The 18,755-nt window shown below is 35.6% G+C and overlaps 1 protein-coding gene across 3 annotated transcripts in view; it reads right to left on the reverse strand.

The window, feature by feature from the left end:
• if (integrin subunit alpha inflated) overlaps positions 1-18,755 on the reverse strand; it is a 112,760-nt gene that overhangs the window by 69,512 nt on the left and 24,493 nt on the right. For all 3 annotated transcript variants that reach the window (XM_073088183.1, XM_073088181.1, XM_073088182.1), the window contains exon 2: positions 5,396-5,553. In XM_073088183.1, coding sequence (XP_072944284.1) covers positions 5,396-5,553 — 158 coding nt within the window. The remainder of the gene's footprint in view (positions 1-5,395; positions 5,554-18,755) is intronic.

Raw genomic sequence — 18,755 nt, forward strand, 5'->3', positions numbered from 1 at the left:
ACTCTAAAGTGTATTGGTTGGAAAGAATGCACTATAAAAACTTTACTTAGACTAAAATTATATAGTACTACTATGTATTTATGTATTATCTACAACATACCAAATTCACATTTTATATTACCAATGCGATTTTCAACTCAACTCATTTTTATTACTCTCCATTTTAAATAAACCCTAAATTTCTCAGAACCATCCAATTGGTAACATGTTGCATAACGTCATTCATACCGCACTTTAATGGTGTATCTCCGGAAGGCACCCTTGAACGGGTTCACAGATAAAAGGTTAAGAAAGATAACGGTTCAATAAAGATAACCAGTGATACAACATGAACATGCAAATAAATAGTAAAGGGGCCTGGTTGCAGCTTCAATTATCGATATTTTGAGTTTTGGAAATATAATTAATATCCTTTTCAATCTACTTATGTCATATATGACGACTAAACAAAAAAAAAATTCTCTTTCAAAAATTATAACAATATGACTCAAACAGAGTAATGTAAAGCGCTGCTGAAATAAGGGAGAGACTAATGCGAGACGTTCCAACGTAGTCCTCAGGGTAGCAACGTATCTGTTGCAGACGTCAGTTACGACACTAAGTCTATCCGTATTTGATTACAGATATCCATGGTAACGACCACTTACCATTTCATAAAAAATGTACCTACGAATCCCATCCCTAGCACATACCTTATCACGGCGGTGGTATTTCACAAGCCCCATTGTGATAATCGACGACAACTTCCAACTTTTGTAAACAATCACTGCCGACTATTTTTTCTTATCGTTTCTTTTTATCCTTAAAACGAACACGGGATTCTCGGTCTTAAATCTAAGACCGTAACTCTAAAGACTTTCATTGGTCTTACAATCTTTCATCTCAAACAAAAGGCGTATTGCATCGCGAGATGCAATTAAGTATGCAAATGAAGGCTCTATTGAATTCAAATTAAAAGATTTACAATATAGCTTTTAGATTGTTCGATTAGAGTTGGAGGCTTTATCTTCCATTTGTTTATTTATTTGCCAATAAAACAAACGGATGGGTGTATTGATTAAGTGAATATGAAGATATCAAGTTTATGTGCGACCTTATCGATGAGATTAGAAGCTGAGATTAACATGAATGTAAGCTTCGTACTTTTATCTATTGACAAATATCGTTATCTCAAAAATTACAAAGATGTCTGTTGTTCGTGAACGTATAAGAACTACAATTTAGTGATACATGTGAACATGCCAGATATTTTCCAGATAAGGAAGCTTAACTCTCTAATTATGGATTACGTATATTAAAAACACAATGTAGTTAAATTGATGTATTATATTTTTTAGTAATACTGAACTCTTTCTACACTTAACACTGAAGGCTGGACTGCCTATATTATATTATACTTGAAGGTACCGGAAGTACGGTCTTACAAAAAGGACACTAACCCCCGGATTCCAAAAAAGAAAAAAATAAATACACATTTAGCCGAGAATCGAAGCCTCTCATGACTACTGTATCACTCGGTTCACGAGCTCCTAATTAACTACAAATATTTTTTTGTCTTCCCAAAGTGTCAGACGGTTTATCTATTTTCTATGAATGAACGATCAATTTAATTATTCAATACTAATCGATGCACCAAATATTTCCTACCGACACAAGTTTCCCCACGCGCACCCACGCCCGGCCCACGATGACCCACTAAAACCAAAACTGACTAACCTTACTAATTATCAAGTAGCGTAATCTTATCATTCGTTATCGAAGTTAATTTGTAGTGAAAGCTGTAAAATCTGTAGAAAGCGGGGAAATAGATCTGGGGGCTTACTGCGAACAGTTGCTAATTGGCTTTGTTTTACAAATGATAACAGTAGATACGATGATAGACGCAAGCGCATAGTGTAGATAGTAGTATCAACAAAGTTAAGCAATGTCAGGCGCGGTTGGGATTTGGATGGGAGACCGGTTGTAGCTGTGATTGTAGAAAGCGTCAATACTAAAATACATTACAATAGCTATTCATGCAAACTTATAATCCAAAATGCCTGTCCAAAAACCTTATACATGAATTATACAGTTGACTTATATGTAAAAAGGTGACTATTTAAGTCCTCAGTGGCAATGAATCTGTGATGGGTTTTAGGCAGAATCTCAGTTCTACAGGGTTTGGTAACGGATGTCCACAAGTGACCATCGAATGGGCTGCATGCTCGTTTGCTACTTCAATCTTTAAAAAAAAATACGATTTTATACGAACAAAAAACACAATAACGGCAAAAGACATCCCACAGAACATATTTAATATCTCTATAAGCATATTTCAACGTCAATGTCTGTATTTCACAACGCTGCCTGCACTGGGAAGATAATCGCTAAAAATGCATTTTAAAATTCCCTCGACGGTATGCAGTTAACGTGGTTCGGTGTTGCATAAAATTAATGCATTGTACAATGCGGATACCACCATCTTTATTTGTTTCTGGCGAGGAATCCTAACGGCCCTTTGATTTATTGGGATAAGTTACTTTTTGTTAAGGTATCTGAAATCGCGATGCATGGCGAAATTTTAATTAATTATATTTTTGAAAACACCAAAACTGTGGAATTTGCTAAACCAGAGTCGCAAATGTTGTGTTATTTAAATAGGTTCCTACTAGAGATGAATTTAATGTATCTACTTCAAAATTTTAAGTATGGAGGTCTATGTAGTTTCTAAAAAATAAACGGACTAACTACGCTAGATTATCAAGGTAATAAAAGAAGTAAAAGAAAATATTTAATAGGCTTTTAAATATTATTAAATTTTAAGTCCATAAAACTTAGTCCCAACCAGTGTTAATTTGCCATTAACTGCACGTTTTATACATTTAACTTAATATAAGCGTACTACTAACTTTCCCAGATAGACTTAAATCCACCATGTACTCGCAACATTGTAAGCTAAGTAGATCCACGACAACGACCTCCTAAAAAGCCCGATCGCGCCGCACATATTTCACGAGCGTGACTTACAAGACACAATGTGGCCGAATGAAGATAAGCATTTCGCGGGCATTCCACTTGACGTATTAAATATTGCATCCGTCTGGCGAACAAAGCGGCGGCCATGTTGTAAATCTGACGCGTGCGCGGGAGCCGACGCGGCGCACGACTACAGATTACTTACGGTTCTTATGATTTTACGTTCTTAATTATTATATTTCAGTTAAAAAGTAACTGTTTTTCTTTTAAGCTCTTTTATTAAGTCATTTTTAACGACAATGGTATAAATATAAGCCAAAAGTTCAGAATCATATGAGACATTGCTTTTAGAAAATATTTATTAGAGAATGCCAAGATATGATTGTCACGTACTTGAACAAAGTGCATTACGCGGCCATTTCACTTCACTTGACATATAAATACATCCGTCTATACGCGGCGGCACGATGTAAATCAGACGCGTGCGCAGGGGCATCAGAATGCACGAGACACGCAAAACAGCACGACTCAAGATTGTATCTCTGACTATTTTTATAGGAATGCACATTTTAATGTCTAGTTTCTGTATAGGATTTCATTGATCAATCCTGATATATCCAGTTGCCTAAGCCTATATATTATAATATTATTATAATATAATTTCGTTAAAATTATATAATTTTACTAGATGACCCGGTGAACTTCGTACCACCTAATTATGAGTGACTATCTGTACCTCGTGGTTTCACTCGTGTAATTTATGTATTATGTCCATAAACTACTGGTAAATATTAGGAAATGGCCACAGGAGAACAGGAAAATAAAAAATACAATTAAATAAAATTCACTCTACCTCTCTGCACTCTGTTATTTTTTTACCGACTTCAAAAAGGAGGTGGTTATCAATTCGGCCGGTATCTTTTTTTTATGTATGTACACGAATTACTCCGCCGTTAGTGAACCGATTTTAATAATTATTTTTTTATTGTGTTATTTTTTATTGTAGGTTCTAATGAAATTACAAAGTCAGTTATTCATAGACTATTTAAGGGTCTGATAATGTGGCTCGGAGACAAAATATGTAACTCAGTACATAGTAAAAAATAATTCAAATAAATGTTGGTTTAGTACATATTTCTGAAGTCGGCGCTCAATATATTTCGTTCGAATTATTTTTTACTTTGTAGTGACATATTGTATTTTTTGTTATTTTTTTTACAAACACGCGAAAAGAAGTACCTATAACTTCAATAACGGTTTTTTTTAAAGAAAGTTTATTTACTTATAGTACTCTAATCGGGTTGTTGAATAGCTAAAAATGCTGAAACAGGTGTGTAAATAGAAAGGCGGTTTATAACAGTCTTAAGGGTTGATCTAAAAAAACAAACAGTGACTCAGATGCTTCATTATGTCTTATGATAATTTTCTTAGTGCTCCAAATTAACGGATATTAAATTAAAGTTCCATACACGATTAAACGACCCTAAGGGTTGATTTTCCAAAAACGGTGAAAAACGTGTTCTATTATTTTGAATCAAAAAGCTAAATTCCAATTTTCATAGACTTTGCTTCAAAATCTGCCGACTTCTAAACGAAGTGTCTTCTAAAGCCAAATGCAAATTTTTACAGTCTTTGCTTCCAAATTAACGGATTTTAAAATAAAATTCCAACCCCTATTTAACCAACTTAAGGGTTGATTTTGCAAATATCGTAAAATAGATATTTAATTACTTTCTATCGAAATCCTATCAAATACCAATTTTCATATAGATTTGCATCAAAACTGGGGGACTTTAATACAAACTTTCAACTCTTATTTATTCACGGAAACGCGGTCGAACAGGATAAAAAGTATCCTATGGCCGTCTCCTGGTTCTAAGCTACCTCTCCACCAATTTTCAGTCAAATTGGTTCAGCCGTTGTTGAGTTATAAAATGCTTCACGAAAACGCGGTCGAACGGGATAAAAAGTATCCTATGTCCGTTTCCTGGTTCTAATCTACCTCTTTACCAATTTTCAGCTAAATCGGTTCAGCCGTTCTTGAGTTATAAAATGACTTCACGGAAACGCGGTCGAACAGGATAAAAAGTATCCTATGTCCTTCTCCTGGCTCTAAACTACCTCCCTACCAATTTTCAGCTAAATCGGTTCAGCCGTTCTTGAGTTATAAGTGGAGTAACTAACACGACTTTCTTTTATATATATAGATAACTAACACTTACGTTGATGTCCCATCTGGTACCAACGCAACGCAGACCACGGTATGGACATTTGGCTTATAAGAGATCGTTCTTCTAAGTATGTAATCATTCATCGTATTAATCAAAATATATCGTAATATTCGTTCTTTTTAAAATGACTGAATCAGAACTTAAAGCTAATATGTAGATCATAATAGTTTTATTTTTTTTTTTTGTTTACTACAATACGCAATACATACCTTCCTTTTTGTCAAACACCATGACAGAGCACATGTCGAGCGCGCGGCGACTGTCGGCGGCGTAGCCCCTCAGGCCCGCCTGGCACCGGTACACAGCCCCTGGCCGCGACACCCCGCTTATAGGGTACGGCTCGTCCTCTGGAGCACCCACTAAGATCCTGTTGACAAAAGATGCAGCTATTTAGAGTATGAGCTATATAAGCAGAAAGTCTGTGGGCTCGAGGGATATAAGCAAGCTGTATATGCCTACGAATTATATACACGGACAAAGTATACATATAAGCACAAAATGGCAAATCGCACCTTTAGAATAAAAATAACTTAGGTGCAAATACCATGCACTCGAGAAAAATGCATTTGAATCATGAGTATTGCCTTCAGTTGCCTCTCAATTGACATTACCAAAGTCAATATTGCGTTGTACAGTTTGGCAAAATGGTTCTCCTATATTTTGACGATTTTTTGCACTACATCATTGATATTCTAAAGGTGCGAACACTTGCTTATATGAGAGGTTATAAGGCTATTGAACCATCTCTAATAAGACAATTGTACGACCAATTATTTTAATACATATATACACCCTAACACACACATAAGTTCGTCAAGCTTACGGTTCTATGTTTTTTATTTGCAATGATAGAAGATAAGTTAATTTTATATTGTTCCAATCGTGATGTTTCAACTGATAATCTAATATAATCATTATAAACAATGTACCGTACCATCTCACTTTAATTGTTCACGATAATAGTACTATCACTCAATTATGTACCCTAAATTAATTACCAACAGATAACAATTCATCTTGATAGTTTCTCAAGATCGAGAGATAAAATGACAGACGTTAGATATAATCTGTGGTTCATGATCAACAATATTTATTAGCTGTCGGTTTGCAAGTCTTAGCTATAAATCTAAATAAAACTTCACGTGATTGTAACTGAATCTATGTACTTGGATATGGATGACAGATAGCAAGGGCGCGGTGGCTATGTGGATCCAAAAGTTCCGGGTTTAGTAACAAAAAAATGATATCTGAAAATATTATGTTTCTGTTCTATATAATTCCGCATACATATATTATACATATCTACATTCTACACACACCTAAACTTTTCTTAAATGTTTTTTATTAATGAAAGCAAATGAAATCGATAATAATTTTTTTCACGTGCTTAAACAATATAAGAAAACATCGTAAAGAAACCTGTGACACGCCTGAATGTACTTAAAAAAACTCCAGTAAAGTAAGTCAGTAAAGTCTAGCAATCCGAACGCTGCCAGAGCGATGGACTACTCTAATAGGACACCTGTGCCCAATAGTGGGACAATATTGAGTAGACGAGAATACAAAAAAATATCTAATCATTCAACATATCATACAATATCAGACCAATTTTGCATCCATAAATAGTTTATCAAAAGTAATCGCTATTAGTTCGAGAGATATCACTTTAGTCGATACCGGACATAATAGGAGATGGTGTAAACAGTACACCATTACCTCAACACAAACCGATCATCCGTCTGTCCGTCAAACGGGAATGGAATAAGGTCAAACAATCGCATAGGCCGCCGCTGGCGCAGTGCCAGCGCGCAAATAGACCGGGTTCAATCCCCGCCCAGCACCCGCTCGCCAAATCGTATCCACTGACTCATTTGCGTGAACAACATTGACACTTACTGTAAACTGACGTTTTACACATGTACACAATTAGTAATAATACGACTCAACATTTTTCAAATAGTAAACAGACATGCACCTGATGGTAAGTGGTCACCTACCGCCATCCATGAACATCTGTAATCAACCCCAAATTAGAATTTAGTTTATGTGAGGTCGGTTGCAGTTGCTACCCTTTATGATTGAGTTGGTATACCTCGATACACACTCCTGCTATAAATCAGAAATAGATGTGGTAAAGTCGAACCAGGTTCTGACCGCCAAACAAAAGTAAAATTAATTCGATAAATTATAAATGTATAGCTTATAGCTCTAGTAACCAATTATCATCAAGTAGTCAATAATATATGAAAACTATAAACAATATAGCAATATTAATTTTGGGCTCTCAAGTTAGCTATCTGGGTTTTATTTGAATTTACCTTCCCACCATGTATCACTATTACCTGTATCTAATGAAAACATTGTGGGAAAAGCAGGTAGTAAAGTAAAGTTTAATGATTCATAAGTAACTCCTCATTACATAGTAATCTCCAACAAGTAACAAAACGAAGCAAAATACATAAGGATTACATTTCAAAGAGCAGGCAACAAGACAAACATTTCATAATTTTAGTATCGACATAACGACAATCCTCGTAACGAGACTATCCCGACTATTCCCGCCTATTCCCGGCTATTCCCGGCGACGGAAGAGGGGACTATTTCGAGCTCACCTCACTTTCTGGAGTCATGGCGGATATTTCGCTGAAAGTATTGTCGTGTGTTATAGACAGGAAATTATAACTTAATTACGGGGTCACTAAACTCAAGACCAAACTCTTATTAAGATGTAGAGCTACTTGTATCTCCTTGTTGCTTACAATATTGTGTGTGATACATCATACAGCTTCATATATTAACGACACAAAAAAAAATATTTGCTCAAGTATTATATTAACAAAATACATACATCACATAATATACAAACTGGTTCTATATGTATTTATACGCTCGTAGGCATCATCGAAAACATAGTCAATCGTCACTTTCTCATCAAAAAGGTTAAAAATTACATAGCCTTTATTGTATTGAAAATGTGAACACATAATTTTAAATTTTAATTAAGTACCAAAAAAAATAATTAAATCAAACATATTTTAACATGAGATCTTCACCCGTCTTTAGTTTCAGAAATGAAGACAATAGGTATTCGTTGATAGGTATCAATTTATTCGAGTACATGTATCATATTCAGTTCCTAGGTTACTCCCGTCATTGCACTCTACAATTGTATTACATTGCAATCATCATTAAGTTTCAGATCATCGACCTATAATCGCCTATTATTTTTAATGTCGTCAAATTTCAGTTTATTGACCTACAGTTTAACCTATATTGGAAACCATACGCTCAGATTCTACGATTCAAATATCAATTGCGTCAATTATACATACAAAGTATTCAATTTGATATATTCTGAAAGTCTAAGATTGGTTTTATGGATAACTCTTATTTCCATTTAATATTTATTTTTCATTAAATGTATTTTAATACGTAAAGATAAATATTTAAACTGTTTTTTCTTGTTCATTTCAAATGAACGTAAACCGACATTTTCAATCGAAAAATAATTGTGTATATTCAGATTTTTTAATCGCGAAATAATTTTGTATTTTTTTCAATTTAAAGTACAACCAACAACTAAATTTAAAGTACCAGCAAACAAAAAGCTGTATCGTAACAAAAATAATTGAAACTCATCAAGTTGGTCACGCGATCTCTAATTAATCCGCAGCTTCATTCACAACCACGGGCTGTGGATGAGCAAGCGCCGTCTGAGTCACCTGTGGCTCGCCGCCAACACGACACCTGCTCCTATTTATATTTTTATTAAGTTACCACATCGTATTTCCTGCGTATTTTGCAGAAATTGATAATCATTCAGTGACAATTCCCAATCGTTATCGGCTTTATCGATATGATTATAGCGGGAAACATTATTTTATAATTTCCTCTTCCCTTCATTGTAAATACAGTCACTAGTGATGTCACCATTTATCATAAAATTTTATTACTGTTTAAAAAAATAATTTTCAAACCTGATATCTGACAAACATTCAATAAACAATGCTAACATTGTCATAGGTTTTCATTTAATCCAAGGTTGCAGCAGCTCATAGTACGAATTACTATACGAGACAGCTGGTAAATGGTAAAACGCTATTTGTGACATATATATGTGCTTACTCGTAAAGCGTTCATAGAAAACATAAGTCAGAATGCTCCTGTACCCTGCAGCAAGCCTGTGAGTGTGTAGACGTGACTAATAAAGACATTTTCCAACATCCGTATAAGGCGGGGCGGGCCCCAAGCGATGCGGTCATGACGGCCCGTATGCAAATTAAACTATCCCTACCATTCCACTCATTCTCCGACCCTACTCAAAAGCAATAAGGTTTAGTGTTGGCAAAGGAGATAGAAATTCGTTCCAATCACCATGAAATCGGTTCTACATAAGCATTTTTACGTGGCCCATTGTCGCCGTGTTTGGGCATCGAAGGTAAGGTTTGAAAGCAATATTGCGAAATGCAGGTGAAATGTTAACAGCCGCGAAATTTTACATTGGATTGCATTATTATTATGATTCATTATACTCGAACCTTGTTATAAGTTTTTTTTTATAATATAGGAGTAGCAGACGAGCATGCAGTCCACCTGATGGTAAGTGGATACTACCGCCCATGGACATCTGTAATCAACCCCAGATAGGATTAGATATTCCTACCGGAGGTCGGCCACAGGTGCGCTACCCCTGAGGACTGAGCTGGAACGCCTCGGAGATGTATGTCTCCCTTACCACACCCTTCAAACCGGAACACAGCAGCGCCTAACATTGCTGTTATTAAGTAGACATAGGTGTGGTGGTGGTGCCGCCGGAGTCGAACCACAAAGGGTTCTACCACCTTCAAAGTTAACAAGTTAACAAAATAGTAAATGTAACAAAAATAATTTATACGCGAACACCCAGACCTGAAACACAAATCTGTCAGATAAATGTTTACTCGAACTTATGCGTATTAAAAAAGGCAATATTCCTTTTTATTATTACATCGGTCAAATAAATCTTATGTATTTATTTCAAATGCCAAGAGCTATAAGACTAACTGAATGTATTTTTTCAATTTGCTTCTCAAAAATAGTAATTTATCTTCAACAAAGCTTAAGTATATTTGAAACTTATTTCCCATTCTATTATATTATCAATGCCGATAACTTAGACAGAAACAAATATAACCTAAATTCTACCACAATTTATGTTCGAATTCACAGAAACGCCAGCTAAAACAGCGAAAACAAATAGAGTCATTACCGATTTAGCCGCAGCAAATCTCTAACAATGAAGCAATAATAAATTCTGCGGTTGAGAGTAACTCTACGTACAATGGTAAGACCTACCATCCGCGCCTACTTTCTTCCAATCATTATTTGGCCAATGTTGGGTCCAATACTTTGTTTATGTTATTCAAAGCTAGAAGTAGTTTTTGATTTTCATAGCATACCATTTTTTTAACTTTTTGATACCATACACTCATATTTTCACGCTATAATTGTCACAGACGCAAGAGTGACACAGATACAAAGATAAGTATATAAACACCTGGAAATGGGTGGTCTTCAAAAAAAATTATTGTTTTCCAAGATTAACAATAATCAAGCCAAAAATAGGCAGTGTTATTTGTAGGTAAAAAAAATTACAAGCACTTTTCAATTTCACATGTTCAAATACGCATATTCAAATATGTTATAACGATGACTATTTCTTGTGCTAAATATTCAACGAAAATTCAAAAAAATATGTTATGTATTACAAATCCTTGAACAAACAGAGTTACACATACTTTTATAGTCTATCAATACACGCACAGCAAATATTTGTGCACGTGGCCATCATTAACAATCTGATGAGTTCAAACAGTGATCAGGCCGCATTGTTCTCCGCTAGGCATTCTTAGATATATGTACACCGATGACAAATATGTAAGACATCTTGTGGAAAGATAAGGTAATGAATGGCGTGGAATGCATTTGTATTTCGTATAGCTGCAATCCCTGTGTATCTTTCCTGTCAAGTGGGGGAGGGGTACCAAAAACATTAAGTACATATATAGGTCTATAGAGAAGATCTAGATTTTCATAAAAAAAACCCATTCACGCTGACATGATCTCGAAATGATTGAAGATTGACATACATAATTATATTTTAGAACAGTTTATTAGCAACTGGTAATTTACTACTTAGAGTAGTATTAAAGTAGTTAATAAGTCGATGACACTACAACCCCATGCATTTAGTGCTACTATACCTAAATGTCATTGTGTGGAGAAAATTCTAACTACAGCTACCTGTACAGCTACGTGTATGGCTTCGAAAAATCAAGATGATTTTTGAAGACAGCCATAAATTTCTTATCACTCAGCTTTAACAGCGCTCGTCCCTCGTTCCATATGTTACAACATACAAGATATGTACTCCGTCGCATAAAGACGATGTCTGGCTATTAAAGTATTAGGCACAGCAGTCAATTTGTCGCGCTAATTGTCGCAGTTATCGCCAGTCATATCGTCTGAGCACATTTGCTACGAAGCGTGATTCACGTCACTCCTAAAGTTTCACAAACGAACCTACAAACAGGTTGCTTATAATATTTCAGCTCAAAGCATTGTTAATTTGCTAATTGTGCTTTTCTCCAGTATTTTAATTTTCGGAGTAAATAATGACCTTAACATGCCCTGGCATTTTGTAAAGATCTATTATTTAGTGGAAGTCGCATGGATATCAGTCCAGTTTTCAAGATTCCGCATAGAAATATTATGAAACATTTTTTTATAAACAGCGCATTCTGCTAGTACCTTTATACTCGTATAGTACAAAAAGGATATTTTATGTAGAAATAGAAACTGCATTTACAATTTATTTTACACCGATAAGTGCATAAGTTTTCCTTATTATGTATTATTCTAAGTTCAATAAAACTTATTAGTGTCATTAAACTTTATAACAACAATATTTCAGTAATGTTCAGGTCATTAAACTCAACATGCAGATTTTCTCTGAATAGTAGACGTCAACACATATCTTATGGTTTTATACTAATTCATCATTTTCTGACTTAAAGCAAATGTAAATTAATTGGTACTTTACACAAACATTAAAGTAGAGGTACGTACCGGTACTATTGTGTATGTTGTGTGCATGCTTTAAGAAACGTTTGCATGTGCGTGTGTTTGCGTATGTGTGTGTGTGTGTTTGCGTGTGCGTGGGTATGAGTTGTCTTTCTCATTTTCAGCTTCAAGTTATCCAAGACACTCAAGCGATGTATCTTCACGTTTCCTCTTCAAATTCGGTCAAAGATTAGGGTTATAAAGTGCAATGTTTGCGAGAGATAGCTTTATCAAAAGTTTGTCCAGGTTGTGTAATGCAATAGGAACAATGGTGTCAGGTGACAAACAGATAACGGCATCCCGTCGTTACGTAATACTTTCGCAGATAAACATGTGTAAACTTTCAAATTTTTGCAGCGATAGCATAAACTGCGACGACCCACATTGCACACCGTTTACCTATCACCATCACTCGTAACGCTGGGTTTGATTTCCGGCGAGGCAATAATATAAATAAACAGAGCATGAGAACTCTAGTAGGTTCCACGATGTTCCACTTAAAAAATCAGAGGAATTGATCACAGATACCGGAGCTTAAAAGACTATCATCACTTTAAAACGTAAAAGATTATAAAAAGTGTTATCATTTTAAGATAATTATTTCTACTAGGGAAATATATATAATTCTACACCAGACACCACATAAAAATAGATTTAATTTCACCAACATAAAAGGCTCTCAAGTGATTTACGGTAACGCTTCAGCCCCATAAAACCGAAATTATCATGAAATAAAAGCTCACGGTGGGTTCATTAGCATAGCAATGGTGCCGCGGGCCCAGTATGCAAAACAGACCTCTTAAGGTGGTGACAGGTGGTCTAGGGAACAGACGAACAGATGCCTTGGGATAAGGGGCGACCCTGACTTTCCGAATATAAACGTTTAGGAGAAACGAATAGAGAAAAATTCCGATGAAGTAGAATGAAGCTTCCCTTGGATTTTTGCACATTTAGTCACACTGGGATTGTATGGTAAGTGTTGTGAAAAATAACTCGACACCCGAACATAAATGTAGAAAATATTCAATTAGCATCATAGGATTAAGTTTTAATGTCTTTTATAATTCTATTAAATAATATAACATAACTATAATGAAATAGAATGCTAAGTAAACTAAAGATAAACAGTAAAATAATAAAATAAACTCTTTGCGCAAATTTCGACCACAGAACTACCACTCTCAGTTATATGTCAGCACACTGCAGCTCTCGCTGTATGTACTAAAGGGTGTAGTAATAACTAATTCATGACCTACCAATTTAGTACTTATATATTGACAAGAAATTTTTTTCTAACAGCAGCATAACGTTATCACATATCTACGTTTAAAGTTTTTCAAATTGTCTTATTATTAAAAATATAGATATCTTATTGAATAGATTGTATATAATTACTTCTGCGATGTACAGCGATGCGTTAAGGATAAATGAGAGCACTCCCATGACAAAGGTTCGGGCACACTCGTCAGATGGGTGGCACCGGCGCTTGGAGTAGTGACTGGTTAAATATTCATTACTCCAGCTCTCCGACCTATAAGGCAGTGGTCACAGCTGATTTGGTAGCGCAATAAACTGAGTGGTTTATGTCCTGCGTTGTGAAGTTACTTGAATTGTGTGGTGGAAACATTGCAAAATTAATGACGGTATTGGTAATAATTATCTATTTACAATTTAAATACGATAATACTATTGTTATGCCTATTTCTCCTTTAGAAATGTAGTCTTAAGAGCGTTTTGGTTTAATATGATCAGGCCGACGTAGTGACAGATGTTCGCGCGTCTCAACTTATTCCTCAGAGGTAGTTACGCTGAATGTGACGTCAAGAAGGAGCCGTGGGACAATAATCCTATTTTGGGGTTTATATTAAATATCTATGAGCAGTTATTATGTATTCATTTTGTTACTTAGAAAGCTCTAACTCCACTCGTTGAAAAGTTAGTAGTGCCAATATGTTTCAATCGGTAAGGTAACATGGTCACAGATTTTTTTGCGTGAAGCACTTCCGCGTTTCGGTGGAAGGATGTCAATGCCGCCTGACTTATTTGTTGACTTAAAGTTAACAGAACTGACTTCGTGTAGAATACTGGGTGGCAGTGACCACTAACCATCAGTTGGACTTTTCAGCCCATTTGCTACTTAATTGGACTGGATATTCGTTTGCAACTTCAATCTTACAAAGAAATGAAACCATACATCAAGAACTAATTTAAGCAATCACTCAAAGGGATTAACCCCCAATCTTGAACACAGTTTAGTGAACAGAAACCCCGCAAAACCGAATCCTTTGTTAGAAGTCGAGATTTATTCATCGTGTTACTCACAAGTCAATGACTTGGCTCATATTACTTATAAACAGTTTAAGATGTCATGTTTCAAGGAGAATTACCATTTAGGCTTATACAAATTAGTTTTTTTTATCGAATGGATTAGTTGAGGTTGAATGGACGAGTGGTGAGGTGAGATGGCAACGGAGACATAATTCTACATATTCTTGTTGTGTAGCCGTGGGATTCTACTACTACATTTGATAATTTATATAGCATTATTAAAGAATAAATGGAAACTATAAACAATCACATACATATTAAATAGTAAAGAAGATAATCAGTTTTAAAATATATCGTATTCCCAAAAATAAACATTAGTTATAATATAAGTTTTCAGTGCAAAAACCTTTTTTTTTAATAATAAGCGATATTTGATCATGAAAATCTTTACCAAGCTTAGATATAAAGGGATATGTACATGTATATGAGATATGTGAAGCAAAGTCATTTGCTTCAAAGAAATATTAAAAAAATTATACGGCATTTTAATACAATCTTATTTTTTCACTTGTAAAGTAAAATTGTTATCAATATGTAGAGTAAGGAAGGAATAGGAGCGCCCGCATCGGAGCACCCTCGCTGATTGCTTCAATGAGAAGATTGCGAGCAGAGCCGTGGGAATGGCGGCCAGCACGCGAATCTTGCATATATAACCCTCTACTAACTGACCACCTACTTCAGTAGCTAACGAGCGTACAGCCCACCTGATGTTTGGTGATCACTGCCACTGGTTGTTTTGACAAATTAAATCAATGCGACATAAGTTATAACTCAAACATGCGATGTCTGTCTGCTGATAGTGGTGTTTGTTGCTGGCAGCACTATCTGGCAAGTGTCAAATGTCAGTTATGATTTGAATATATGAAATGGTTTGAAAATATAAAACACGTTTTCCTCAATATAAATATCGTATTAATTCAAGCCTAAAATACAACAGTGTTTATGGAAATTTAATATTGCTCCATTTTGACAGGAGACCAGCTATCTATGGTCAATCGCTAATGGCAGTACATTCTCTTCTCTTCAGAAAACTTAGTCAGAACGCCTCATATAGTTTTAAAACAGAACATGTGGGCTATGTAATAAAGTAGAGCTAACGGCGGTGACTGGGATCCCTATCGCCTTGACCATTAAAGATCATGGAGCAAGTTTGGAATGAAAGAAAATAAGCCAATTTACAACAACCTTTAAGATTTCTCGAGAATTTATAAATCAAAATTTTAGATGTCAACATCGTAAAGAAATTCAATGAAATTAGGACATAGAAACGGATAGATGCTAACAATAATGTTGTAAAGCCTCTTACTCAACGATTTGGGCTGATCATAATGCAAATGTTTGAGAAAGTCAGGCGTAGGAAGCATTTTTATTAGGATAGTCTCTACGATTACGATACAAGAAGTTATTTCGTGAAGGCGTTCTCGCTACTTGAATATATTTCAAAAGAGATATTGCGAGTTCCCATTGTCATACTCTATCATATTTACTAAATAATGATTTGTTTATTTCACTTTGTTGCAGTTAACAAGTTTTAGAAAATAAAATAGGTAATATTAAATTTTAAAAATATTTTAAATAAATATTGAACTTATGTGTGGTACAGCGATCATACATCTATATGTACAACCAAGTTCAATCTTTGTCCAGGCAAACACCTGAAATATGATTTTAATTTTTTTTTTCAAGTCTAGTTATTTAAGGACTCATAATCATATGTTTTCAGCCTCCACGATACAGGAAATCCTAGTGAGGAACTCAATATACAAAGAGTTACTTATCTACTTGACTTGAAATTTGACGATATCGTCAAATTTCGGTCTGTGGTAGGCAAACATTGCATAGATAAATTATTGATGAAGGATGATAATCATCGTATCGTCATCAGCTTATTGGAACGAGAAGGTGTTAAAATTACCATGACATCAAGGCGTATCGAGTGTGGGAGTTGCCCCAGTTCCTACAAATGAAAGCGCCCTTGGCGGTGGCTTAACGAACTGTCTTACATCATGCATGCGTGTGTGAAGGGAGAAACAATTCGTTTAAGTGCACTCTATGGACATTTTAAACATTTTATAATATGTTAGATATTCAAGCAAATACGGAAGACGGCAGATATGAGCGACCATGATAGCTTCGGTCTCCTTTTCATTTCTCAATTTTTTACCCCAAGAAAGGATTTTTAAATGTTAAATATACATTAGCCATGTCAGCTGTACCTTTTTTCTATCACTAGCAAAACTATTGTATTTTTTTTTATATTTAAATAATGATCTATATCTTCAGCTTATTAAAATTTAAAAAGCAACTTTCAAATTCGTTAAAATTTCTTGTTAGCTATTCTATCTCTAAGATTCTTATAAATAAATCTTAACGAAATCAAAAAGTAAAACTTTACACTTGCTTGTTAAATTGCCTGTGTAAAGTAATAAACATTACCTTCCTGGCTACTTCAGCCTTGCACCTGGCTCTGTTAACTAGCATCCATATATCTCCGCGGTAAAGGGCACCCGACGAGCACGGATTACCGTATATAATATAAATTAAATGTTATTAGCACGTCTTTGCCGAGCCTCGCCGCGGCTTATCTAAATTAGGATCAACAAAAGTCCTGTCAGAACGATCTTACCAAATAATTAGTATCCTAACCATGTAATGCGATGGAGTAAGTTATAAACGGTAGCGAGGAATATCATTACGTCATTGTTAAATTATATTAAAATTAATCCAATTTGTTATAATCAAAGACTTATTTTTAATTAGTTGCTTGAGTAAAGTATCATATTTTCAGAATATAAGAAAAATACAAAGAACAATAATATTTACGCTTTGTGACTATTTATTTTCATAATCATTATTTATTTACATTTTACAATTATTATAAGTATATTAAGAAATAAATTCTACAACAGGTTTGATATTTAAAAACGAACTACTTAACAAACACTAAAAATACTTATTCGCCAACCTATTCTATTCGCTTTTAAAAATAGAAAAAAAAATGAAATTGTAAATTAAAACTTAAATAAGTTTACCCGCTACCCGCTTAATAATTATGCCAAATCGGCAGTGCATTTACGATGGTGAAGTATGGAAATTTATAGAACGTACATACGCACCAACGAGCTCTGTTTATTGTAGGAGTTTAGCGTGACGCGACCACCCGTGGGCTCAGCTTTATAGCATGATATATGGACCCTTGATTGTTAACGTAACCCGTTAGTCAATATTGTGTGAATCGAATAATCTTGTATAATAAAGCGTGTAGAGCCCCGCGGCTTATGTAGATCTGATCAACCAAGTTAAGAAGCGTCGGGCGCGGTCGAAAACTAAATGGAAGACCGCTAGTGGTTTTTCAGTGCATTTCTGTGTTTCAAATGGTGCATTAAACCATGGGTTCATATTTCTGTTACTAGACAGTCATTAAGCCTTGTAAAAGGTCCTATGATTTTGGAAACATCAGACATAGATTGGCTCATTCGCCTATATAAGGAGCCGCCTTTTGCACAGACGAGAAGAAACTTTTATTTTCATATACGAGTTTTCTTTCTTCGACAAATTTTAGACACTATTTATTCCACACCGCCCCTTAACAAAAACAGCTATGCCCAATTGCCCACATTGGTTGGCCACTAACCCGTACCTCCCTCAATAAATCACGGTCTACCATCCAGGCTTCTAGCGCCCCTTTTTTTTTTTTTTTTTTTTTTTTTGTTTACGAGGGGGAAACCTTCAAAAGGTACCCAGTGTCGTAGGAGCGACACGGGGTTATGTGGGATTCTTACCGCACTAAAACCCCCCCGGTGGCCGTCCTCAGCGTTGCCAAGAGGACTCCGGGATCTCCTACGGAACGCAACCGGAGTCCTCTGAACGCGTTGCCCCTTCGGGCTCCTCCTAGGTGAGCTTCAGGACTCACCACACCGTCTGGTGTTTACGACGGTATGCGACCACACATACCGCCGTCCTTCCCGGAGTTGCTTGCTGGACGGCTCGACCTCCCAATCTTGCCGCCCGCAACCCCGGAAGCCCCCTTTTAGTCGCCTCTTACGACAGGCAGGGGATACCGTAGCCCTATTCTAGTCCCGGGACTACAGGGACACCGCGCCGGGGGGCGCTATCTGCGCCCCTGTACCCAACAGTGGT

Source organism: Epargyreus clarus, unplaced genomic scaffold, assembly GCF_041222505.1.
Source record: "Epargyreus clarus isolate Ecla_fem2 unplaced genomic scaffold, WU_Ecla_fem_2.2 ptg000026l, whole genome shotgun sequence".
In the NCBI taxonomy this organism is placed as follows: Eukaryota; Metazoa; Arthropoda; class Insecta; order Lepidoptera; family Hesperiidae; genus Epargyreus; species Epargyreus clarus.